The sequence below is a fragment of the Anas acuta genome, chromosome 18 (assembly GCF_963932015.1).
Source record: "Anas acuta chromosome 18, bAnaAcu1.1, whole genome shotgun sequence".
NCBI lineage: Eukaryota > Metazoa > Chordata > Aves > Anseriformes > Anatidae > Anas > Anas acuta.
The window spans coordinates 4375539-4399413 of NC_088996.1; the positions used below are offsets into that span (position 1 = coordinate 4375539).

The following is a 23875-nucleotide window of genomic DNA, read 5'->3' on the forward strand; positions in this document are numbered from 1 at the left end:
TTTTATGGGCCTTTGTGGTTTCCTTAACTCTCAGTACCAAGCTTATTAAGTGCCTGGATTTTGGAAGTGATGAGCTACACAAATATGCTGTGGTCACTTAGCAACCTCATCTTTTCTTTCTCTAACCCCCCGAATGAAGGGATTTTGCTCTTGGGATATTAAACACAGACACAAGCACGTGCATGCGCTGTGGCTGGACGGACGGCTGCTCCGCTCTGCGGTACCCAGCACTCAGCACACAGGGTAGAGCACATTTTACACACTTTTTTACCCCCAGCCCTACAGAGGGGGATGCAGAAGCAGTTTATGAAGAATTTTGTTGTTAAAGCACCCGTGCAGGGTGGGCTGAGCACAGCCCTCAGCTCAGATCCACGCAGGCTTTGGCTCTGCCTCTGTTGGGCTTGCCCGGGCTTCGTGAAGTGGCGCTGCCTCGGGATGCTGCTGTGTTTTCCAGGCTCAGCAGTTAACCCCAAAAGCTTTACGAGACCCAGGCAGAACCAACTGGATGTTGAGGAGAGCTGCCCCGAGCAAACCCGTCCCCTGCCCTGTGCAGGCGCTGATGCAGGAGGTGCCCAGCACCCAGCGGGGAGCACTCACCCGTCCGCATCCTGGTAGTTCACGTTCAGGCGCTTGGCAGATCCCAGGAGCTCTGCGGAGAAAAGAGGCCAAGGTCAGGGCGAGAGGACGATCCCCGCAGCCCCACAGGGCTGAACGGGAACCTCGGTGCCCTGCACGAAGCACGTCCCGCGGCCACACTGACCTCCCAGCGCGCAGAACAGCGCCTGCCCCATCCCCGCCACGGCTCCTCTCTCCTGCTCTGCTTTCACCTCCACGGACCCTCTCGACGGGCTGAGCCCGCTCCAGCTCACATCTCTTCCTCCCTCTGTCCTTCCTGCCCCATCTCTGTGCGCCCCCACGGCCCCGGGATGGGTCAGGGCCCCGCAGCTCCTGCCAGCCTGCGCGGGGGGACGTCGCTTCCCTCCTTTTATACGCAGCGGCACCCCAGAAGTGCTGAGCGGAGCCGTTTCGCCCCCCACTCGCTGTCCTCGCCTGCCGCAGCCGCCAAGGCCAGGCCCACAGACCACATGGCTGGCATTTTTACGGCGCGGGCAGAGGCTGAAGCCTCCGGCCATGAATGTGAGGATTGTGCCACCTTGGACATCCCCAGCTCCTGCCCGTCCCTCCCCTCCGCTGCAAGGCCACCGAGCGGCGGGGGACGCTCACCCCACCCTCGTCACAGCCTGGCGCGCGCGCCCCCCGTCTCCCCGCTCCTTCCCGCAATTAATTCGAATGAATTCCTTCCTCCCACACAGAGAGGACGTTTTCTTCTCAACCGAGGGGTTGAGAGCGGATTAACATCTCTGGAATTCATGTGCTAAGTAAAAAGGGAAAGAAAGGGAAAGGTATGCAGGGGGCAAGAAATGCGGCCGCTCCTCCTCTGCTTTTCCAGGCAGCCCCATCGCTGCCGAGCCGGGGAGGATTAAATGCTTTGCAAGGTTTGTGTTGTTTCCTATGGAAAAACAAAGTCTGGGAGCTGGGCTCAAAGCCGGGGCTGAAGCAGCCACTCAAGCCCTGCTGAAATGTGGCGGGGTCCTGGGGAAGGAGCCACCTCCCCTGCAGCAGGGCAGGCCTGCGGGGCGGGTGCTGCAGCCCTCTCCTTCTCCTCCTCCTCCTTCTTCTCCTTCTTCTCCTTTTCTCTCTCCTCTCCCAGCCTCCTCTCCTCCTCCTCTTTCTCCTTTTCCTCCTCCTCTCTCTCCTCTCCCAGCCTCTCCGCCCATCTCCCACGAAGCTCCCCCGCGCAGCCCCTCTGCCGGAAAGCAGAGCTGAAGAGGGGGCAGGCTCCTTCATCATGCAAATGTATAATTAAAAGGAAACCGAGTAATGGTGCACGTTCATTACTGCAATTTCAAATGTTTTGTAAACAGCCTAATTAACTCCAAATGGGCTTTGAGTGGCTGCTGGTGAAGGGCTCGTGACTCTTGCCACAGCAGAGCAGATCGGGATGGGATCACCGTAATTAGCTCTTCACCAGCGCCGGGGCGGGCAGCTCCGTGCCAAGCAGAAGTGCGAAGGCTCTCTGAAGGAGGCTGCTCCCGGGGACAGCGGTGCTCTGCCTTTTTCCTTCCAGCCCCTTTTCACCCCAAACCTGAGGATTTGGGGTCGGCATCAAGGAAAAGCCGCTTCCCTTGGCCGCGGTGGCGCACGCGGAGGGGCTGCTTCCCCGCCCAGCCAGGGCTGCGGGCCTGACACTTAGGAAAAAAATAACATTTCACTTGTAAAGCAGCCGGCCACTTCTCATCTGAGTCACAGAGGGACAATAAACGCCGAACCCTGTGGTGTGTGTTTTACAGAGGCGTTTTCTGAGCCAGGATCGCACTGCGGGCACCCGGCAGAGCCAGGGAGGCTGCTGGCTGCTCTGGGAAAAGTCCTCGTCTTCCCCATCCGAAAATCTCCAACAGAAGCTGGAAACGGGGAGCAGGAAGAGCTGAGGAGCTGCTGGGGGATTTCCAGAGGACACAACAGAGATCAAACTGAAGACTAAATGAAGGGTTCCTCTACCCGGAGTTACTGACAGCAGCTTTAATCACTCAGAGCAAGTCCCGGACCAGCTTCCCTGGCTGCCCGGCAGCACGGAAATGCCCACAGAGCTGGTGTTTCCTGCTCGGCCGCAGGACGGGGCCGGTCAGGGATGCTTTCTGGTTTTCATGCCATGAAGAAGGAGTTCCCGATGCTGCAGAGAGCTGCGACCTTTTTGGCACAGCGTAACACAAGCAGCTTTGGAGCCGAAAGCAGGGCTCTCATGCTGGGCCTCCTGCACCCCTGTCTCTTTTAATTAGGGCTTATAAATCCGCAGTCCCAAAGGATGCTCCGTGCACCGGGAAATGAAGTCTGGGAGGGAATTGCTCTCAGCACCTGCAGCGGGGGCTCTGGGGAGGAGGAAGAGGGATCCTCACCGTGCCCTCGGGCAGGAGCAGCAGAGCCGAGCCAGGTGGGCAACGTGGGATGAGAAGGGATGGATGGAGATGCCCACCGAGCAAAAGCGCAGCCAAAAGAGGCAGAAACACCCCCAGGAGCTGGTCCTGGAGTTGAGCAGTGCCTGCCATCTGAATGGGGAGAGCTGTCCCCAAAATCTCCTGTGAGGGGCTGGCCAGAGGGGTCCGGAGAGCAGGGCTGGGACGCAGCGGGTGTCCCTGCGGCCCTGGGGAGGCAGCAGCCAGCATCTGCACGGCCAAATTCCTGGTTTTGCTCCTTTCAACAAGCAACATTCCTCAAATTAGTTCCCCACCCCGGAGGACCTGCATGGTCCATCCTCGGCAGAGCTGTGCCAGGACATGGGGCAGGCAGAAGGGACAAAGAGAGGAGCTGGAGCAGCCTCTGCCTCCGGGGCTCTTCTGGAATGGAAATGCCATGAAGCCTCTTTCTTGGTGGGGAAGGGGAGGAATTCACCCCCATTTTGTATCCGGGTAAATCACTGCTTGGAGATCTGCACGATTTGAAGCCAGGATGAAAGACAAAGTGCAGGCAGGGCAAGGAGCAGGCACCCAGCACCCTGTGAGGCTGAGCAGGGCTGATCCAGCCACGGCACTGACATGGGGCAGGCGGTCAGATCCTTCCCAAATGCCTTGGCACCTCCTTTGGGTTTGCACCGGGGCTGGAGAGCCTGGAGGAACCACACAGGGACCATGCACCCCACACAATCCCTCCCAGGAGGATTAACCCTGAGTCAAGACCAGAAAAAAGGTGGATCTGACACCGAAAGGCAAAAAGCCCCGATGGGGACATTTCCAGGGAAGAGCAGGGCTTTGCACATCCCACGGGTTAACTCTGGACGTGCACATCCTCCATGCTCAGCCCCGTGCCCCTCCTGGGGGTCCCGCTGGCCCCAATCCGCGCCCCTGGCGCTCGCCTGCTCCTGCCCGGGCAGGACGAGGCTCGGCAGCGCCGGCCGGGGCTGAGCGAGGCCTCGAGGGAAGGCAGCGAGCTTCTGTGCGGCGACTCGCTGCCAAAGCAGCAGGCAGGAAACACCTCCGGAGAGCTCCAGCAAATTGCTTACAAATGCGGGCCCACGTGCTCCTCGGGACGCCGGCCGTGGCGGAGGCTCCGCTGCGATCCGGTGCCACGACCCTCGCGGCCGATCGCTCCACCCCGGCCGGCTTCTTGGCGTGTCGGGCACTTGCTCACAGCAGGTTTCCAGTCCCGCATCGCTGGCTGGGAGGGATGGAGCTGCCCTGCACCTGCTTGGGGGGGTGGTTGGGGCGGCACGGCCCCATGCCGTGCGGTGAAGCAGCTCCCCAGAGCCATCAGCCCCCCGGGGAAGGGAGCACGCTGCCCCCGTGCCTCAGTTTCCCCGCGGGGCTGGGCTGCTCCCTGCCACGGCGATGCGGGGCTGTGCTCAGCTCCTCGTGGGGCGCGGGGGCACCCCAGGGGGGGCAGCGGGCCAGGGCGGGTGCCTCAGCACACCGCTGGCAGCCGGCCCGGCACAAACCCGTATTTACCCCCCCTGGGGCGCTCGCCCGGCGCCGGCTGTGCCGGCTGCGTGGAGCCAGGCGTGCCCTCGCCCAGCCCCGCCGGCACCCCCTGTGCCAGCACGCCGGGCACCGTGACTCACCCGCGCCCTTCAGCGGGGACCTCGTCCCTGCGAGGACGCCCTCTCTCCCCTCCAGCGCTGCGCTGCAGACGGACACAGTGCTGCTGGCCACGTCACGCTGGGGAGGGAAATACCCAAACGCCCCAGGCACCTGCCACGCGTCCCTTGGGGCCTCCTGGCCTGGGGAGGTGCAAGAAAGGAGGCTTGCCTTCGCCCTGCTGGGACCCCTCCATGACTTTGTGTGCCCTGCGTGGCCACAGCAGAGCTCCCTCACTGCGTGGCTGCCATCCTTGCATGGTGGAGACCCCTGCACCGCCAGCATCCCGGTACCACCAGCCACAAGCAGCCCCGAACACCCAACCCCAAGCATCATGCACCTGATGCACCGTGCGTCGTGCTCTGTCTGGGCACCGCAGGGACACGTGCCCGCTGCCAGGGGATGTGGGAGCAGAGCTGTGCGCTCTGGATGCACCGAGTATGAGCAAATATGCTCTCGGGAAAATAAAATCCACCAGGGGACTGTCCCCACTGTGGCCATAAACCAGCTGGAGGAGCTCACCAGCTGCCTCCTGCAGGGAGCCAGCCACCTCGCGGGGCTGGAGGTGGAGGTGGCAGCTTCACCCAAGCTGCTCTGCCCGGCCTCGATGGCCTGGAGCAGCCCTGCCCTGGCCTGCAGCAGCTTTGGACCAGGGGCTCAGGGCAGACTTTGGTGTCTGCCAAGAAAATGAGACATGAAGAGGTGACATCCATCCCTCCTCCACGGGAATCTTCCCCTTCCTGCCACCCCTCTGTCCACAGGCACGTCCGCCGCGGCCACCCACACCCGGCTCCTCCCGGCGCGGCTGTTCCCCAACTGGTTGGGAAGAGACTCGCCCGCTTTGATAGGGAAGGAGCTCGGCCACAGCGACACGAAGAGACACAACCGAAGCTGCCCAGCGAGCCTGGCTGAGAGCAGAGGCTCCTGACCCTGGCTGCCTGCCGCAGCCACCAGCCCACACCCCAAAAGGTGGCAAGGTCGCTGGGAAGGGGCCCCCGATCTTCCCCGAGGAGGGAGGGTGGTGGCGGGGGTCAGGGTGGTGCCGCCTGCGACACCCGGCCGAGCACCCGAATGCCACGAGCGCCTTCCTGCCCACAAATGGCTTGTGCTGGGCTTTGAGGCTTCGCAGCACCCCTGCAAACAGGCTCTCAGCCAACGCTGACAGCAGCTCCTCTGCCAAGCCAGGCGCCCATGGTGTGCGTCCGACTGGGGCAAAGCCACTGGGGTAACTGGCAGGGGCAGGGAGGCTGCGAGCGGGGAGGCAGATCCCATCCCATGGCGATGGGAGAGAGCTGGGTGGCTGGAAACCCCTCATCATTCCCTGCCCCAGTGTCTTGGCAGCTCCTTGGGGATAATTAGTGTCTTTACCCATTGAGAAACCTTCCAAAGTCAGGCGCAGGCTGCACCAGACCTGGCCAGGGCCCTGCGTGTGTTGACGCCACAGAGGCTGCACAGTGCCCGGCACAAACAAGCCCCGCTCCTGGGTTTGGTAGCCCCGCGTCTCGCTGGAAGCACCCCACTGGGTCTCCTCGTGCAAAGGCTGCACTGAAGGAGCCGCAAACCCATTTCTGAGCAGCCAACGGAGGAGTTGGAGAGGCCCAAAGTTTCTGCCTTCCTCCATGGGCTGGTCTGGGGAACCCACAACCACTATGAGTCCAAGGGCACGGCAGCAGGACCCTGGAGTCAGCCGGAGACTTCTTCCTTCTTTGGCTTTTCGCAGGGAAAATCCAACAATGAAGTATTTGAAAGAGGTCGGAAACAGCGGGGGCAGCATCCCCAGGCAGCGCAGCCTCCAGGCATCCCTCACCCGCAGCACGGCCCCAGCCATCCGCAGGGACCCCCAGCCAGACCCCCGATTTCCCCCCTGCCATTTCCCCCTCTAAGCAAAGCAGGAAAAAACACACAGCTCGTTCAAAGCAAACTCGGTCAGAACAATGAAAGGAAAAGCCACGTCGGAAGCCCTGTCCCCATCCGTGCAGCTGGGGAAGGCGCAGCTCTCGCCTCCCTGCCCCGAGGTTTCGCAGTCTGGGTGGGGATGGAGGGGGCCAGCCCCGAGGAGGGGAGGCGATGCCACAAGAGCCCTTTGGAAATACATCTCAGGAGTCACCTCTTTCCTTGCAAAAGCAAAACACGTGCCCCTGCTCCAGGTTTGGGGCCCCCAGAAAGATCTCAGAAGGATCTCAGAAGGGTGCTCACTCCATCTCCCTGTGCTACCTCGGGGTTTGCACCTGCGCAACTCCTTCCCCCGAGCCCCGGGGCTCCCCCAGCCTCGTGGCCGAGCCTCAAGGCACCGTGGCTGAACAGGAGCTCCCCTTCCCCACGGAGCTGAAATCTTTCTCTGCATCCCCCGGCCCCTGTCAGGATGGAAACAGCTGGGAAAGGCTTTGGGTGGGGGAAGCCAAGCGGCTCCTTCAGAGATATGGAGGCTCCTTTCCCAGCTGGCCGGGGAAACGCGTTACCGGGAGGTGAAGTCACCGTCCCTGCTGGGACCTGGCCGTTGGGCTCTGCAGGATGTGAACTCAGAGGAGCTGTATTTGCCGAGGGAAGAGGTGGAGCCTTTTCCATTTCCCCCATCCTTCCGAAAGGACAGGACACCTCCCGGAGCGGGAAGAGATGGGGCGATAGCCGAGGGGGCCAGCGGCCAAGTGCGGCTCCCGCGGCCGCCCCGGAAAGGACAGCGCCGAGCCCCACCTGTGCCGAGGGGACACTGGGGACACCTCGGGGGCTGCGGGGTGCAGATGGCAGCAGAGGACCTGCTCGGGCGTTACCAACGCGTTTTGGCTCCCGTTCAGCTGGTCCAGCGAGAGCTCCCTGCCAGGAGCCGGGGAAGGGGCCGCCGGTCCCTGCGGGTGCCCAGGCAAAGGGGCCGCATCGGCACCCGCAGCAATTTCATGGATGTTGAGTAAAGGGCACGTTAATGAAACCTGTGGGGATGCTGGGCAGGTCGGCATCACACAAAGGGCCTCGGAGAGGTTAGGAAGGCAGCAGGGAACAAACTGGTGCAGACTCAGCTTGGGAAAATAGCGAACTTGAGCATCTGGGGAGAAACACTCCGCCGGGCAGACGTTCAATGGGAGGAAGAAAGGGGGGAAGCAGGATGTGGGGGGACCACGCCATGAATGGGAGCACAAAGGGAGCCCCAGGTGAGGGAAACAACCTCAGCAGCGGCGTGAGGCAGCCCTGAGGGGGGGATCCTCCTCCTGGGGTGCCTCCGGGTGCCCCCTCGGGGCTGCAGCCACCACGGGCCGGGCTTGGTGGCGGACGTGCGAGGCGAGCAGCAGGAGCAGGCAGCTGAAGGCTTCGCCTCGCAGGGGAGGATTAGGGCAGGTCAGTCGGTCCGGATTCACTGAGCAACAGTTAATTAGGGAGGGCGGGCAGGGATGCAGCAACCCACCTACACCTGGAGGGTTCTGACGCTCCAGAGGAGCACCTAACTACTCATTTTACCGTTCCAACGACGAGCCCCAGATAAAAATGAGAGCAGCCAAGAGCAGCCGGCAAAAAACCCCGTGAGCTCAAGGGACTGAAGCAAGGCTCCAGCTCGGAAGGCTGCAGCACGTTGTGTAACTCCTGGGGATGGCTGAGGCAGGGGGACCAGGCTGGTGCCGCCCTAAGGCGCTCTGCTCTGTCCCCGTCTGCCCCAGCTCGGCACCCACAGGGGCTGCTCTGTCCCCTGCACGTGGCAGCCGGCATTTGGGATCCGCTCCGGCCGGTGGAGCCGGTCCTCGAAGCACGCAGCCATGCGGTGGCTGGAAATCCTGTGACTTCCTCACCCTTTGGCCCCGGGGGAAGTGGCTGTGTGCCTGGAGCAGCGCTGCCGGGGCAGCCGGAGCCGCTGTCCCCACCCTGGATGCTTTCTAATCTAGGCAAGGCACACACAGGATGGGAGGAGAGGCACCGGGAGGTGAAGCCACTCGCTCGAGGTCACCCAAAAGGTCCACGGTTCGAGCACCATCGCCCCTTCCCAGGGCCCAGGCCCCGCGCTGCAGCGGCCGGGATCCGAATCTGCCCCCTCCGAGGCACCCCCTGTAACAGCACCCCCGAGCAAGCGGCCGGCCGCAGCCGAGCACTGACCTCCAAGCGCTGCTGGTGGCTGTGCGGACGGGGTTTGAAGTCACAAGTGTTTAAAAATACCTCGCGGATGCCTTTCCTCAACTCTGACCCCGCGAGCCAGCGCTGCTGCCAGCCAGCCCTGCTCAGGAACGCGCCGGCGGCTCCCCTGGGATGTGCGCGGCCCCGGCCCTGCAGGGGATGGGGAAGGCAGCAGGACCCCGTCTGGGGATGTTTCCCCTCCGTGCCAGACAAGGATTCCCTCTCTGAGGGGCCAAGACCGCTGAAGCAGCTTCCCACAGCCACCTTCAAGCAAACGCACAGAGCTTGATCCCAGTCACAACCCAGAGCTGAGCGGCTCCAGCAAAGCTTTTCTTTCCTTCCCTCCAGACGGAGCCGAAACCCAGCCTCCATCCTGCTCCTGCTGTGGGACGCTGTGCAGCCCTGGCTCCTGCAGGTGCAGAGGTGCTGCAGCCTCCGGTGGCACCTGCGTTGGGAAAGAGCAGCAGGAGCTCAGCGAACAGGGGCAGGGGATGGATCCGTCCCACCTGGTGCGGGCCAAGCTTCATCCAGCCTGGGGTGAGCCTGAGAGAAGGACCCAGCTCTGCTCTGCTGCCTGTCCCTGGCCATAGGGACGTTGTCACCTGGCTGCGGCAGCGAAGGGTTCCCCGATCCCCCGCAGGGGACAGGAGCACCCCACACCACGCTGCGTGTCCCCAGGTGGAAGCAAATTCCCCCAGCAAACACCTGCAGCAGCCAGGGATGCCCTACATCGTGGGTGAGGCGTCCCCCTGTCCCCATGGCGGAGTGGGGACACGTCGGGGGCTCTGTGCCCGTCGGGGGCTCTGTGCCCGTCCTTCCGTGCGCCTCGGTGGCTGAGTTATTCCAGGCACCGCGTTCCTGCCCTCCCTGCAGCCCAGCTGCTCGGGGTTCCTCGCGTGGCCCAGCCTGGGCTCGTGGCCCCACAGCCGTGCCGGAGCCGGGCAGCAGCTGCTCGGGGACCAGCTGGGGACAAGGGCGGGACGGAGCAGCCCTGTCCCCCACCCCGCATGCCACACAACGCGGTCGAGCTGATTTACAGCGGGGTCAGGGCCCGTCCCCGTGGTCCCAGCACCTTCCCTCGGCGCTTCCCGCACCCCAACGTGACCGAGCGGTGGTGGGCCACAAGCCAAGGCCTGCCCGGTCCCTGGACCCCTGCCGGGAACCCGATCTGTTTACGCCTTTCCAGCGCGCCGGGTGCGTGTCGGGAACGGCCCCGGCAAGCCCGAGTTGGCGGCGAAGGCAAAGGCAGGACTTGGGAGCCGAGCACAGAAAACCCCGCCTGCCGCCTCGCAGCGCCCGCCGGAGGGGGTGGCGAGGAGAAAGAGGGGGGTGCGAAGGGGGAAAAAGGGTCGCGGCGGCTCACTTTCATAGCAAAAGGGCAAAAGGCACCCCCTCGCACCAGCTCCTGCATCCCCCACCCCACACGCACCCCAGCCGGGAAAACGTTTGGGGTCGTCTCCAGCACAAATTTGGCCCCACAGGCGTTGGGAGCGGGGTGCAGTGGGGTGCAGCAGAGCCCCGACTCGGCGGGGAGGCAGAGGAGACCCCCACCCACTCCATGCTCCAGGTGAAGCAGCTCCAGCCCAACACGTGCTTCGGGACAGCTGCTCCGAGGCAGGGAGCTCCGCCAGCCCCAGGGAACACAAGTTTGGGGGCCCCACACGTGAGGGGCAAGGAGCTGCTATGGGGTTGAGGCAAAACCCAACGTGCCTGCGCCACGAAGGCAGGCTGCAAGCAGGAGCTGTCTCACGGCACCTCCTCACGTGGCCACAACTCAGCCCCGCTCTGGGACGTGGCTTTACTAACGAGGAAAGGGCCAGGGCCAGCTCAAATCCCTGCTGGCTGCCCCGTGCCCCGCTGCCTCTTCCCCTGCAAGGAGCATCTCCCTTCTTTTTAACCTCTCGGGATAACCGGGAGCTCCTTCGAGGAAGATGGGGGCAGCCCTTCCCACCACATCAGCCCCAACAAAACCCAAACGGAGGTGTTTTAGGGTGACCAGAGCGGGCTGGGCTGGAGCCCGGAGCAATCCCTGCTGCCCTGCAGTGCCGGCCAGGCCCGCAGGGCACCGCGTCCCCCCCGTAGGCAATGATTAGCCACCAGGGAGGACTCTGGCCCCTTTTGGAAGCTGCCAAGGTGAGCGGCGCTCACGTCGCCTTGCTGCTGCACGGCGTGCCCCGGCCGTGCCAGGGGTGGCAGAGAAGCCTCCAAAGATGAGGGGAAAGCTTCAGGGGTTTCCCAGTCTGTGCCCTCCCGAGGGGTGTTTGTACCCAACTCAGCTCAAGCCCAAAAACCCCTTATCTGCACCCGTCCTTGCAAAGAGACGAGATCAAGACCGGAGCTGGGCTGCTGGAGGAGGGGAGGGAAGGACGGAGCAAGGACAGGAGCCACGGAGACCCTGAGCCTGCTGCTCCAAGGGGCCAAGGTCGGAGACCTCGAGCACCCCAAGCCATCCTCCCTACTGCACACTACTGCTCTGCTCGAGTCCCTGTGTGAGACGGGAAGGCCGGGGCTCCTACACAACCAGCACCAGCAGCGCCTGCAGCCACGGGCAGCGCTAGGAAACCCTGGAGAGCTTTCGCACCCCACGGCGCAGCCGCCCCCAGCTCGGCCCATCCCGGCTGCTCCAGCACGGCGAGGAGCAGGAGCAGGAGCAGGAGCAGGGGCAGGGGCCGGGCTGGGTGGCGGTGCTGGGGGCCCCGCGCGCTCCCTGCACACATTTGGCTGGGGCCTCCCGGGGGAGCGGCAGCGGCGCTGGCAGGGCTTTGCGGAAGCGCAGCCGGAACGTGTTGCGCCAAGCCTGCGCTGCTGCAGGAGCCGCATACCTGCCGCGCACGCGGCTCGGCCCCGCTGCCCTGCCCTTATCTCGCCATCGAAGGCGGCGATTCGCCACCCCAGCCGCTCTCCCCGGGTTGCAAACAGCTCGAGGTGCCCTCGCTCCCAATCCCCGCGCGCTGGCTGCCGCGGCCCCGGGCGTCCGACGGGAGCGAGGGATGGGCGAGGGCGTCCTGCCCTTCCCCAGGAGGGTAAAGAGCGCTCCGGCGGAGCCGTCTCCAAGCAGGTCGGGCATCTCCAGACAGGTCCGTGACTCACCGGGACACCTCGGTGAGGCCCAAGGTTCAGGCAGCTCCTCGCCTCTCCAGCCAGGGGGTGATTTTGGGGGGGAATCCGTGGCACAATTTGGGGGAAAAGCAGCAAGCTCGCAGCTCCCGCCCCTCGGCTCCCCACCCCCTGCCTGCCGCAGGAGCCAGAAAAGGTGGTTTATTGTTATTTAGTTTCTGCCCTTTCATACTTCTTCACCGAAGCTGCGTTTTGCCAGCGGCGGCCCCGGGACTGGCGCGGGGCCAGGCCAGCCGAGGCGCTTTTCAAAACAAAGCAGGGCGCGTGCATGCACACACACACGCACGGCACCGAGCGCCTCTTTAACTCTTCCCGGCCTTCTCCGGGATGCTGCCGGGCGCTCCCAGCCAGCTCAGCTGCAAACCATCCTCCTGGAGAGGTGCTGGAATTGGGTAATTCGCTCCTCGGCCTGGGGAAATGGTCTCCCCGCCCTCGGCCGTGCAGTGGAGAGGCAGCACGAGTTGTGCTGCTGTCTTGGTCGCAGTCCTTGGGGACGGCCTTGTCCCCGCTCCAAAGAGGGCCAATGCCCGGGGTGCTGGAGACGCTCCGGGTGGCTTTTCTAGGTCACAGCCGAGATTTTCAGCCCCAGTAGGCACGAGGAGGAGGAGGAGGAGGAGGAGCACGGCGAGGTTTCCATCTAGAAGCAGCTTCCCTCCTGGGTGGCGGCAAGCCAGGGAGCACGGGCACGTGTGGGGCTGCTTCCAAGCACGTGGCAGAGGTGCTCCCAGAGCACACCGTCAGCTCCAGCAGGAGACCCCGGCCCTGGGGGGGACACCACAGCACCCCCAGCTCGGTTACCGCCACTCGGGAAGCCTTCCTGCCACCTTCTGGCAGCTCCCTGCCGCCTGCTGCCAGCCCCGTGCCCCCCCAGCACGTCCCAGACACACGGAAAGAGGACGGGACACGAGTGCCAGCGGTGTCCTTGCTGCTTCTCCTCCTCCCCCGCCTGGCAGCAGCCCTGGGGAGCGCTGTCCCCGTTACAGCTGCCTCCGGCAGCAGGGCACGCGCTGTCCCACGCTGCTCTGGGATTCCCTGCCCGCCTGCCTCGGAGCTGTCGGCACCCAAATCGTGCCACGTTTCTGGGCCAGGCAGCTGAGAGGGATCACGCAGCTCCCACAGGGGGAGAGCAGAGCCCTGTGGCCAGGGCTGAGTCACCGGGAGATGCCCGAGTGACGGAAATCCCTCTCCCGCCCCAAACCTCAGCCTCCCGCGTGCTGTGTTGGGGATTGCTGCCAGCCCAAACGCAGCCAGCACGGCCCCGTGCACAGCTCCGCTCCCCAGGAGAGATGGGCACATCCCTGGGACACACAGGAGCTGCCGGCCAACCCCTGGGGAAGGCAGCAAAACCCCAGAGCAGCTCCCCTACACATCCCTTACATAACTCCCCACTGTTATCCCCCTTTTTATCTCCCCACTATTTCACCCAGAGAGGAAAAAAAGCAGCTGCAGGTGGCACAGGCTGCGGCATGGAGCTGAAGTCTGCCCTGCCAAAGGGTTTTTAAAGGATGGGGGCAGAAACACGGACCCGGGATGGGGTGATGGGGTACAGAGGACATCAAAGCTGTGCCCCACAGGCTGGGTGACCCCTTCCCACCAGCCGCTCCGTCTGCCTCCGTGGCGCTGTTTGCTCGGGGCTTATCTCCCCGCTCGGCGACGCTCGCTCCGGGTGCAGCGGTGGCAGCCAGGCCCCGGCAGGGCCGCCTGTGGCCCCCGTCCAAAGACAACAAGCAGCAGAGGCCGGCTTTAAAACTTTGAAAAGCCATCGTGGCCTCACTCCTCGCGCTGCTGCTGCCTGCGTGGGACTCGTCCTTCCCCCCCAAAAAAAGAAGAAAAGGGGGCAAATCCCTCCCCGAGCTGGGACAGGCGGGATTCATGACAGCGTGCGCTGGGGGGAACAAGAAAACAAAACAAAACAAAGCAAAACAAAACAAAGCACCAAGCAAACTGCAGGCTGGCACACGACTGCTGGAAGAGACCCCCCCAGAGAGACCAGGAGCCGTGGGAGGAGGAAAGGATTTGAGGCTCCCCCCTCGGTACCATGCAGCTGCAGCCTCGCCGCCATCCCCGCGGCAGGAAGGCGGCCGCGCCGCGCTGGCAGGAGCCTTTGAAGCCTCCTTTTCCCCCTCCCACCCACTGCGGGCTGGTTGAAAGCACGTTTCGGCAGGCTGCGGGGTGGGGGGCTCCCCGGCACAGGGCCACCACTGGCCGGGCTCTGCCGGTGGCTCTTGGAGCTTCGCCTGCTGTGGCAAAGTTTCTCGGCCCCGCTCGTGGCAGCCCTGGGCATGTCCGTGGCCTTTCCAAGCCCGCACACAGCAGTGCAGCCGGGCCAGCCCAACAGACCTCCAGTAGGCATGGGGAGGAAGAAAGGACCTCACCGGGGATGTTTGTGATGTCCTGGTTGAAATCCAGGCTTCGAGGGACACGGTGAGGGTGGCGTGATGGCTCGGGGGCACAGCCGGAGCCCGAAAGCTGCAGCGCCCAGGGCAGGAGCGGAGCAGGCACGGTGCCCGGCAGTCCCTGTGCCACCAGCAGCGGGGTGGCAAAAGCCTGACCCGATAACGAGCCCGCTGCGGGCAGGTCCTGGCTCTTCCCCACGCCACCCAAACCTCCCTGCAGGTGGGGAGGGTGGGACGGGCCCCCCTTGAAGGACACCACGATGCGGGATGGGCCGCTGACACAACAGCGCATCCAGTGCCACCACGAAGGAACTCCTGGATCGAGGAGAGCAGCGACCTTTTCCCTGCACACCCACGGGTCCTGCTGCCACCGAGACAAGGAAAAAATCCTGCAGGGCTCGGAGGGAGGGCAGGTGATTCCGGGGACACAGAGCGCCGGTGGCAGAGGGTAACAAATAGGAGGAGAGAGATTAAAGCTCACGCTTCGGGGCTTAGGCTGATACAGCTACCGGGGCTTAGGAGGAAAGTTAAGGGGGAGGCAGGGAGCGAATCAGCCTACATCTGCCCGCTGGTGTCCCAGCCACCGTCCCTCCCCTGCCCAGCTGGACGGGTGGCAGCAGCCGAGAGCTGGCACAAGCCCTTGCTGTGCCCTGCACCGCCGGGACGCGGCAGTGAGCGGAGCCAGGCAGCAGGGCAGAGCCAAGGCTCCCCCCTCCAGAAGCTTTCCTTGTGTTTAACATCTCGTTAGGCCCCAGCCCAGGCGGACCTGAACCCCAGGCACCCACGTTCTTGAGGTCTGGGAGCCCCCAAAGCCCGGGGTGGCTGGTGTCAGGGGGCGAAGGCCCAGCAGGGCTCGGCGCGCGTTTGCTCAGCTGTCGCCCTTTCTTTGCACTTCACGCGCATTTAAACAAAAAGCTCCACCACTCCCTGCAGGAAGGCAAACAGCGAGCCCAGCTCCTGCTCCCTTCCTCCCAGCACCTCCAGTCCCGGGCTGTCGGCGGGGCGGTAAGGCTCACACCTCGGATAAACCCCCCCGGCATCCACCCCACTGCCTGCCCCTTCACCCTGCCGCCACCACCAGCTGGGACAGGGACACGCAAAGCTCCCCACGCACCGTGGCAGCCGGCCGGCCCCAGGAGCCGTCACCCTGTGGCAAGGATTCCTGCGGCCCCGGCTTGAGCCCCCGTGCCCCACGCGGCCAGGCCGGGGCATTGTTAGCGAGCGGGGCCAGGCAGGGCCGGGATTGATCGCCAGGGAGAAAGGCCAAAGCCGTGACGGGTCGTTTAACAATTTCAATTAAACTCCAGACGCGGAGGGGAGGGGAGAGGGGAGGAAATTAAAAAGAGGAGCCGTTTCTTTGCTGCTCAGGGGAACCTCAACAAAGAGCGGCCGGGGCAGCGGGAGCAGCCCGCTCTCCTCTCTGGCTGTAGGAGCAGCCACGGCGGTGTCCCCATGTCCCCTTCCCGCAGGCTGCTCCTGAACCTCCCAACCCAAATTTTGTGTCCCCCCGCACAATGCCAGGTGCTGCGACCCACTTGTGGGGCCGAGGGTTTGCGCAGGGTGAACGTTCAACACCGCGGCCCTACAATCCCCGCTGCCGGGACTGGCGCTCGCTTCTTGCTTACGTGCGGTGACTTTTTTAGGCACAGGAAGTCCCGCAGGGCTAATCACAGTGACGGAGCTCCCAATCCACCGAGACAGCAGAAGGACTCTTAGAGGGATTTTAAAAAAAAAAAATCCATCGGCATCTCGGCTTGTCATATGGAAAAGGAGCTTTAATGAGCAGCCAACGCTCTGCTCGCACGGCGCGGGAGGGAGAAGGGAGAGGCGGGGGCTGCGAGGTGGCCTTGCCAGGGTCTGGGCTTTTGGCTCCCCCTCCTTATAAAGGAGTAAAATGAAAATAAGCAGAGCGAGGGACCTGCAGACGCCGTTGCAGCGGGGGAGTTCAAGGCAGGCGTTCACGTGGGAGCCCCGTGGCTGGAGGGGGGGGGAAGATGCCAGAGAAAACACAGACAGGGGCTGGGAGCGAGAGCTATCAGAGGAAACAAGTGTGAACTGCCCCCGGCACGCAGGGGAGGAGAGCTGGGGGTGCCACAAGCTGCCTGCATCGCGCTGCCTGCCCGTGGGACACCAGCTCGGGGCTGATGTTCTTTATTTAGTGCCTTGGGGCATCCCTCAAGCCTCCTGCACGAGGAAATCCACCTTGCTCCAGCCCCAGGCCCTGCCCCACACGGCCTGTGACCCCCAGGGACCCTGAGCAGCACGTGGAGGTGAAGGCACCCGGTCCTGTCACCCAGATACGGGGCACCCAGCTCCCTCGGTGACCCAAGCAGGCTCAGAGCTGGCTCCGGGGGCAGGAAGAGGCAGCCCAGTGCTGGGATTTGCCAACTTTTGGCCCCAGGAGCCACCACAAGGGATTTTATCCCCACCTCACGTTTATAATCCCCAGCCTAACTCAGGGCTCCCAGCACCGGCCTCTCTGCCCTGAACCACCCCGATTAAGGCTTCAAGCTTTTTCTCCTGCCCGATTTTCCCCTCTCCAAAATATTTCTCCTCCCCCCCCGTTTCCTGCAGCCCCCCAAGACCCTCCCACAACGCGTGACCCCAACAAGGGCCACGACCAGGAGGGCCCTTCAGGGAGTTTCCCCAAGCACCTTGCAGCAGGGAGCTGGGCCCAGGTGCGTTTTTCCTGTACCAACTTCCCAGCTGAAGCCACCCCGCAGGCTGCAAGCACAGGGAAGGGGTTTCTCTGGCCTCTTCTCACCCAGAGCAGCTCCTGCAGCCCACACAGGAGCTGTGCAGCCTTCCCTTCGTCACGCACCGCCGACAAACGCCCTTTTATTTACTTTTTCCAGCTTCCTTCTCTCTGCAGGGCACAAGAAGTGACCGGAGCACCTACCCGGGAGCTCAGCTCTCTGCAAGGTCTGCAGCACCAGCCATAATCTGCTCCTCCACCTTTTTAAACCCCCATTTTCTCTGGAAGTTTTTGGGAGGGACCCCAAAGTCCCTCCAGGACCCCCACAGCACCAGCAGGAGCAGGCCCCCGGCTCACCAAACGCTCAGCATGGGTTGAGCCCAGCATTTGCTCTGAGCCCGCTCGCGGCTGACCTTTCCGAGCACACATGAAAGAAAACAGCACTGCTGAAGGGTTAAACATTACCAGACTGAAATTCAAGGCTTGACAATTGGTTCCAGTCGACCGGCTCGGATGATAATTTTTCACAAGATAAATACGGCCAGGAGCGGGCGGCGATGGCTCAAGACCCTTTGTACCACATCCCCCCGAACAGCTTGGCCGCCTGCCCCGCTGTGATTTCCCCTCGCCCTTCCCCGCTCGGTGCCCACACTTTGGGGTCCCTGGCGCTGAGCCTGAAGGGAACCCGAGCCCTGCCGGGAGGTTTAAAGCTCAGTCCTCCACCAGCCCGGGCTGCTTTTGTGCTCCCGCCTCCCAGTGTGGAGGAACTCAGCCACCAGGTTCAAAGTCAGCGCTCACACCCCAGTGTGGATGCTGAACCGGCCCCACGCAGCACCCGCAGCCCGGGCCACGCGGCGATGCCCAGCAGGAGCGAGGGGAAGCAGCAGCTCCGCACCCAGGTACTCACTGCTCTTGGACGCTTTGATCTTGGCCACCAGCTTCTGCACGCCGGGTACGTCCCCGTTCTTCACGGCCTGGATCAGCTCCTGCTCTCGCCCCATGGCGGACAGGTGGGAGCGGCAGCGGCGCACAAGGAAGAAGCCCTCGGATCCCGGAGGTTTATAAAGCCATGAGAGTAAGCCTGTAAATCCTCAAAACATGCTCGGAGAGACGGTGAAATCCAGCAAGAAAGATGCTTTAAAATCCCACGGGACATAAAAAAAAGAAGGGAGAAGTGTCTCTGTTAGCGGCTGAGGTCCCTTTCTGCGTCGGGAGGAGCAGGACCCAGACGGGGTTCGGTCGGAGAACATGCAATCAGCTAAGATGAGAAAAAGTTCAGTGCTGAGGGACCAGCTCCCGGCAGCAATGGGATGGTGCCACGAGATCCAGCGGGGTGGCTTGGAGCAGGGCACCCAGTGGGGTCAACATCGGGATGCTGCGAGCCTCTTAGCTGAAGCTGCGCTGGGCTCCGCTTTGCTCCCCTCGCCAGGCTCTGCCACACTGATGAGTCCCTAATTTTTCCCAAAGGGATTACAGGCTCGTTGCCATCTGGAAGTCATAGATCCTCCCTCTCTGGTGCTCATTAGCCCCCTCGCTTCGGCATTCCTCTTGGCGACAGCGCTGCAGCCACGCTGGGGAGCCCCGCGCGCAGCCGAGCCCCGGTGCGGGCTGGCACGGCAGCCTGGGACCTGCGGAGGGGAAGAGCACAGTCAGCCCCCAGAGGCCATTTACCTCCCGGCTCCGTCGCGACAGCTTTTGTATCCGCGCCGAAGAACGAATACTTTGACTATATTTAGTCCTGGCGGGACTGGGCTCATCCTCCTGTTAGAAGGAGAGGGAAGAACCTGCAGAGGAAGCCTCCTGGGGGGGGGGGGGAACGGGGACGGATGGATGAGTGCTGCTGCTCTGCTCATCTCCCTGCCCTCCAGCCCAGGGGATTGGCCACGCCGTGCCCTCCCTGAGGACAGCAAACGGGGCTCTGCCACGTTTCCCCCTCCCCTCTGCCGGTGGCAGCACCCACGCGATGGAGCAGGGGAGGTTGAGCCAAAGTCCTCCCTGCACAGCCGCTGGGACCGGCTGAACCTGCCTGGCACCCTTCCCCTCCGGCACAGGGACAAACCCCGGCCCTCCGAGCTACCCGGGGAGCTCGGTGCCCCGGGACCCAAGACACTCTTCACTGGGTAAACTCCTGCTCTTGGGCCCAAAGCAAGAAGCTGGGTGCAAGCAGGCAGCACAGCCACGCTCAGGGGAACGAGGTCAAGCCCTGATTGTGGCTGGCGGGGACACCCCAGAGGTCCCAGGCTCCTGCTGCAGCCCTTCAGCCCTCCCACCCCCATGTTCTCCCCCTGCATCAGGGCAGCAAGAAAATCGCTCCTGGTTCAGGGCCGTGCATCCAGGCTGCCCTGAAGCCCGGGGAGGAGCAGGAGGGCAGGGAGCTCACCCCGTGCCAGCTGTGGGGCTGCCAGCAGCCCGCCCCGCGACTCCCGCCACACCGACCCAGGCTGGATGGGAACTGGCTCCAGTTTCCCCCAGCCAGCGCCCAGGCGGGCCGTGCTGTGCCGTCTCCCTTCCCAAAGCGCTCGGCCATTTACATAACACTGGGTGCTCCTTCCTCCCAGCGATCGAGGTCACTGCTTCGAGGACAGAAACCACGGAAGGAGAGAGAAAGCAACAACAGCAGGAGGAGAAGTCCTGCCTGGTTCAGGGGCAAGAGCAGCAGGGCCGTCCCAGAGCCTCCCGGGACCCCACACCAAGCACAGCGCCGCTCAGCCCACCCACGGCCAGCCTGGGAGCCGTGCAGCCCCCCAGCACGGGGCTGCCCCCCTCCAGCCCTCCCCTGGGTGCAGTGCCATGCAGGGCGGCCACAGGGGCAAGGCTCTGGGGCTGGTTTGGCTCCTGGGACAAGGAGGTGCCCAAATTCCCAGGCCAGGCTGGGGGGCTCTCCCCCTCTCACTCATTCCCTGGGGCCGTGGGTTGGTTCAACGAACCCCCAGCACCTGGTGCCGATAGCAGTGCCTGGTTCGGTCAGCTATCACCCCCCCGTGTCCTGGGGCACCCCCCCAGCTCTGCCCCATCCCGACCAAGTTTCAGCTGCTCAGCTCAGAGCGAGCCCTCGCCACAAACAAATCTCCTCCCGAAGCTTCCTGCACTGCACCGGCTTCGAGCCTACTTTGTTTCCCTTCACGCAGCGCACCGAGTCCAACTTCACGCTGCTCTGCGAGCACAAAAAAAGGGAGTACGAGGGCGTTGGTGCTGTTTATCCGTTTATTACACACACACAAAAAAAAAAAACCTCCACGTGGCCTCACCTAGAAAACAGCCTCCCGCTGCTCCCTGCCTCCCCAGGAGCGTGCGAGGCTCGAAAAATGCAATGAGAGGCGCGGGGAGCTCCGAGTGCCGATCCCCACTCCTGCGAGAGGAGCAGCAGCGCAGAGTTGCGGGAGGCACAGAGCTGGAGGAGCTGCAGCGACCACCCCGCCCGTCCCAGCCCTGCCTCCAGCGCAGGAATCCACCTGGAGAAGCGAAGTTTCTGCACCAGCCGCAGGAAAAAGGAAAGAGGGGAGGGAAACTAACCCGAAACCATCGCGCAAACGGGGCAGGAAAGATGCTAGAAAGTGGCTGCCGCCTCCCCCCCCCAAAGAAAGAGGGGCTCGGGGGGGCGGCCGGGGGGCAACTCGCTCTGCCGGGGGGGCTCCGGCTCCTCCCGGGGGGGCTCCAGCCCCAGCTCGACGAGGCCCCGGCCCCGGGGAGGCTCCGTGGGACTCGTGCCCCGCTCCGGGGGGCGCAGCTCGGGGTCCCGGGGGGGGGCAGCGCCACTCACCTGGGCTGCTCGCAGCGTGCCGAGCCGAGCCGTGCCGGGACCGGAGCGCAAAGCAGCAGCGGGACAGCCCGAGCCCAGCGGGGTCGTGCAGCGCCGAGCCGTGCCGTGCCGTGCAATCCCGAGCCGTGCAATCCCGAGCCGTGCAATTCCGAGCCGTGCCTCCCCGTCCCGGCAGGAAATCCCTCCCTTGCCCGGCCTGATTGGAAAGGGCCGGGGGCTGGGCGGGCCGGGCAGGGCCGGGGCTGCTGTCACTCACCGCCAGGCGCCGGCGGAGCGGGGCCGAGCCGTGCCGAGCCGTGCCGAGCCTCCAGCGGGACCGGGCCGGCGGCAGAGGGGTCCCCAAGAGGTCCCCGAGGGGTCCCCGGGGGGTCGGAGGTTCCGGGAACGGAGCCCCGCATTCAGCCCCCCCCGTCCCATTCCTTCGCCCCCTCTGCAATCCGCCCCGCTCTGCCCCCCCCGGTGCCCCCAGCGCGGCTGTGCTAAGGCGGGGGATTGCCCGGCAAGCCGGCCGGCTTTTGCTGCATGATAGCGGCGGCTTAGCGGCAGCTGAGCCGATTAAAACCACGCAGAGGCTCGGGACTGCTGCGCCAAGTGCCCGGCCCGCTGCTCCCGGGGGAGCTGCAAAGACCCAGCCCCGCTGCCACCCAAACCCCAAATGGCACCCGGGGTGGCGGCGAGGGGCTGGTGGCCTCCCGCACAGCCCAAAGCAGGAGGTGGTGATGCACACCTCGTCATCCAGGTCAACATCTCACAGCTGCTGTGTCGAAGCATGAAGCTGGAAGCATCCCGAGAAGTGCTGGGGCTCGGTATCCCTTCCGCGAGTTGTGCCAGAGCTTGTAAAGCTCAGTGACATTTCTAAGATTCCCCTGAATTTCTCCAGCACTTTTTGTCCTTTGAATGATCTTAATTACACCGTGCAGCTCCCCGAGCACAGACTAAAGCTGCTTTCCAAAGAGCCCGGCACGAGGCGCACGTCGCAGTTGGGCGCAGGGCGGGTGCGTTTCGCCTGCGCTCCCACCCGCTGCATGGCCAACACGGGGGCACTGCAGCTTGAATTTCTGCCCTTGGAATCGAGGGTGCATGGGGAAGCTCCCCCTGATTTGCTGGACATCCACAATTTCCAGCTCAGCCTCTGACTGTTAAACAATGTTTGGGTGCTCCGGACACCACGCCTAAGCCCGAGGCTTTCACATTACAGTCGTGCCAGCAGGCAAGCAGCAGAGGAGGATTAGCCTCAGTGCCCCTGATCTCCTATCCGTTACCTCCTGGGTAAATTATTGCCCCTTTGGTGATCCTCAGCACAAAGACCCCCACACAGCACCTGCCCTCTCCACCTCACCGAGGTGTCAGAGGCCTGGAATGTTTTTTTTTTTCCATGTGCCCGCAGACCAGGGGCTGAGGGAATTCACTGAAATCCCACTGCAGAAAAGTCCTCTCTAACATTTGGCTACTTCCTTGCCCACGGGGGAATTGTTTGTGTTTTGAGAGGAGTTTTCGGGGCGGAGGCACCCTCAGGAGGCTGGCTGAGAGCTCAACCCTGGCCTGAGCCCCTGCGCCCCAGCAGCGAGGTGCCCAAAGCAGCACCGACCCGTGGCCCTGCCTGGTCCTGTGTGGACCCTGCTCCTCCCGCAGCTCTTCGGGTCGCTGTTGCCATCTAGAGCCCATGCTACAACGATCAGCTGCTCACAGGGTGCTGGGAAGGAGCTGGTTTGCTTTGGTTTGTTTTTAATTCACGGCAGCCTGTAAAAGCAGCGTGGTTGGGGTAGGGGCAGAGCAGAAGGAGCAGATTCGTTGCTCCTCCAGTGAGCCAGTTTAGGCTGAGAACACAGCTCAGTGCTCTGCCAGCTCTCCCCAGCCCAGGGCTCGGGCAGCTGACTGGTGGCCGGAGCTCAGCGCCGTCCTTGCGGCCCCAGCGGGCATTCAACCTCCCTCCCTTCTGCGATTTACCTTAATTGTTCCCCTCCCTCCATCACCAAACCAGAACGGCGCATGCAGTTGCTGCTGGGAGGGAAGGGGCCCCGCTGGCACGAGTGACGCCCGCGGCAGCTCCGCCGACAGCTTCAGGTGAGGCCAGGCCAGACCCAGCTCCACAGCCCAGGGCTGGAGGGCGCGGGGCTCCCGCTCCCAAATCTCTCCTGCGAGAGCCGAACTTGGAAAGCGGCAGCAGCAGCGGTGACCCCACCCAGTCAGGAGCCGGCAGGAGGGCCACAGAGACCCGCAGCAGACATCTGAAACATTTTAAGTATGCTGTGAACCAGCTGGACGGAGCCGCACTTCTCCCCCTCCCGGCTCAGATGCAGCTCAGGCTCCTCCTTTCGTGGCTGCAGCCCGAAAGCTCCGGCTCGCACCTGGGTGTGGAGAGGCTCCGAGTCCCGTGGGGGCCGAGGGGGATCCCCAGGGCGCTGCTTTCCCTGACAGGAGCACAGACACTGCCGGGACACTTGCTGGTGTGCAGCTTGCACACCCACGAGGCCAGCACCACCTCCAGGGGGGCTGTGGCACCCTCCTGGTGCCACATCACCTGTCCCGTGGGAATGAAGGTGCAGGTTGAGGGTGAAGCAGGGCGAGGAAGGGCTGCTCCTGCAGGCAGCCAGGCCATGGCAGGAGGCAGGTTATGGAAAATCACCCCCAGAGCCCTCTCTGCAGCTCCAGGTGTTCATTCCTGCAGCAAAAAGTGTTCAGGGCCCTGCTGCTGGGCCTTGGGCCTGTCCGTGAGCAGCACAGAAAATCTCGGCTTCATTCCTGGTGCTCAGCACCCTCATCCCAACCCCAGGGACCTTTTTCCTGCACAGGTACCTGTCCCCTGTCCCCTATCCAGACACAGCTCTTCCCACTCTGCACCCCGCTCATCGCAGTGTTAAGGGCAAAGCTAGAGCAGGGCAGGGGTCAGGACACACGAGGTGTCTGTGCACACATTCACTCCGTCACCTTTTTAAAACCTGCCTGGCAATAGCTGCTGCTTCAAGTCCGAGAGCAAAACTCAGGGGTTTGATTGCGAGGGAGCCACAGGCTGCAGGGAGGAGGAGGAGGAGGAGGAAGCTGCACTCCCAAGGACCAGGCTCCAGCAGGCAAGCACGGGGGTCGGGTTGGCCCCAGTCACCTCCAGCTCCTGAGCCAGGCACAGCGTGGCCGCTGCGGGGAGCCGTGGGCTGGGACATATCCTCCACATGGACACAGCTCCATAAATGTC

The 23875-nt window shown here is 63.6% G+C and overlaps 1 protein-coding gene across 5 annotated transcripts in view; it reads right to left on the minus strand.

Annotated features, from left to right (window-relative positions):
* CASKIN2 (CASK interacting protein 2) overlaps positions 1–23875 on the minus strand; it is a 51154-nt gene that overhangs the window by 11968 nt on the left and 15311 nt on the right. Inside the window, exons 2-3 of one of the 5 annotated variants that reach the window (XM_068655157.1) lie at positions 17833–18553; positions 598–649 (exon numbers count right to left, since the gene is read on the minus strand). In XM_068655157.1, coding sequence (XP_068511258.1) covers positions 598–649; positions 17833–17926 — 146 coding nt within the window. In that variant the 5' untranslated portion in view covers positions 17927–18553. Of the gene's footprint in view, positions 1–597; positions 650–760; positions 1170–17832; positions 18554–23875 lie in introns of those variants that run through there. The other 4 variants (XM_068655154.1, XM_068655156.1, XM_068655153.1 and 1 more) reach the window with 4 other exon arrangements.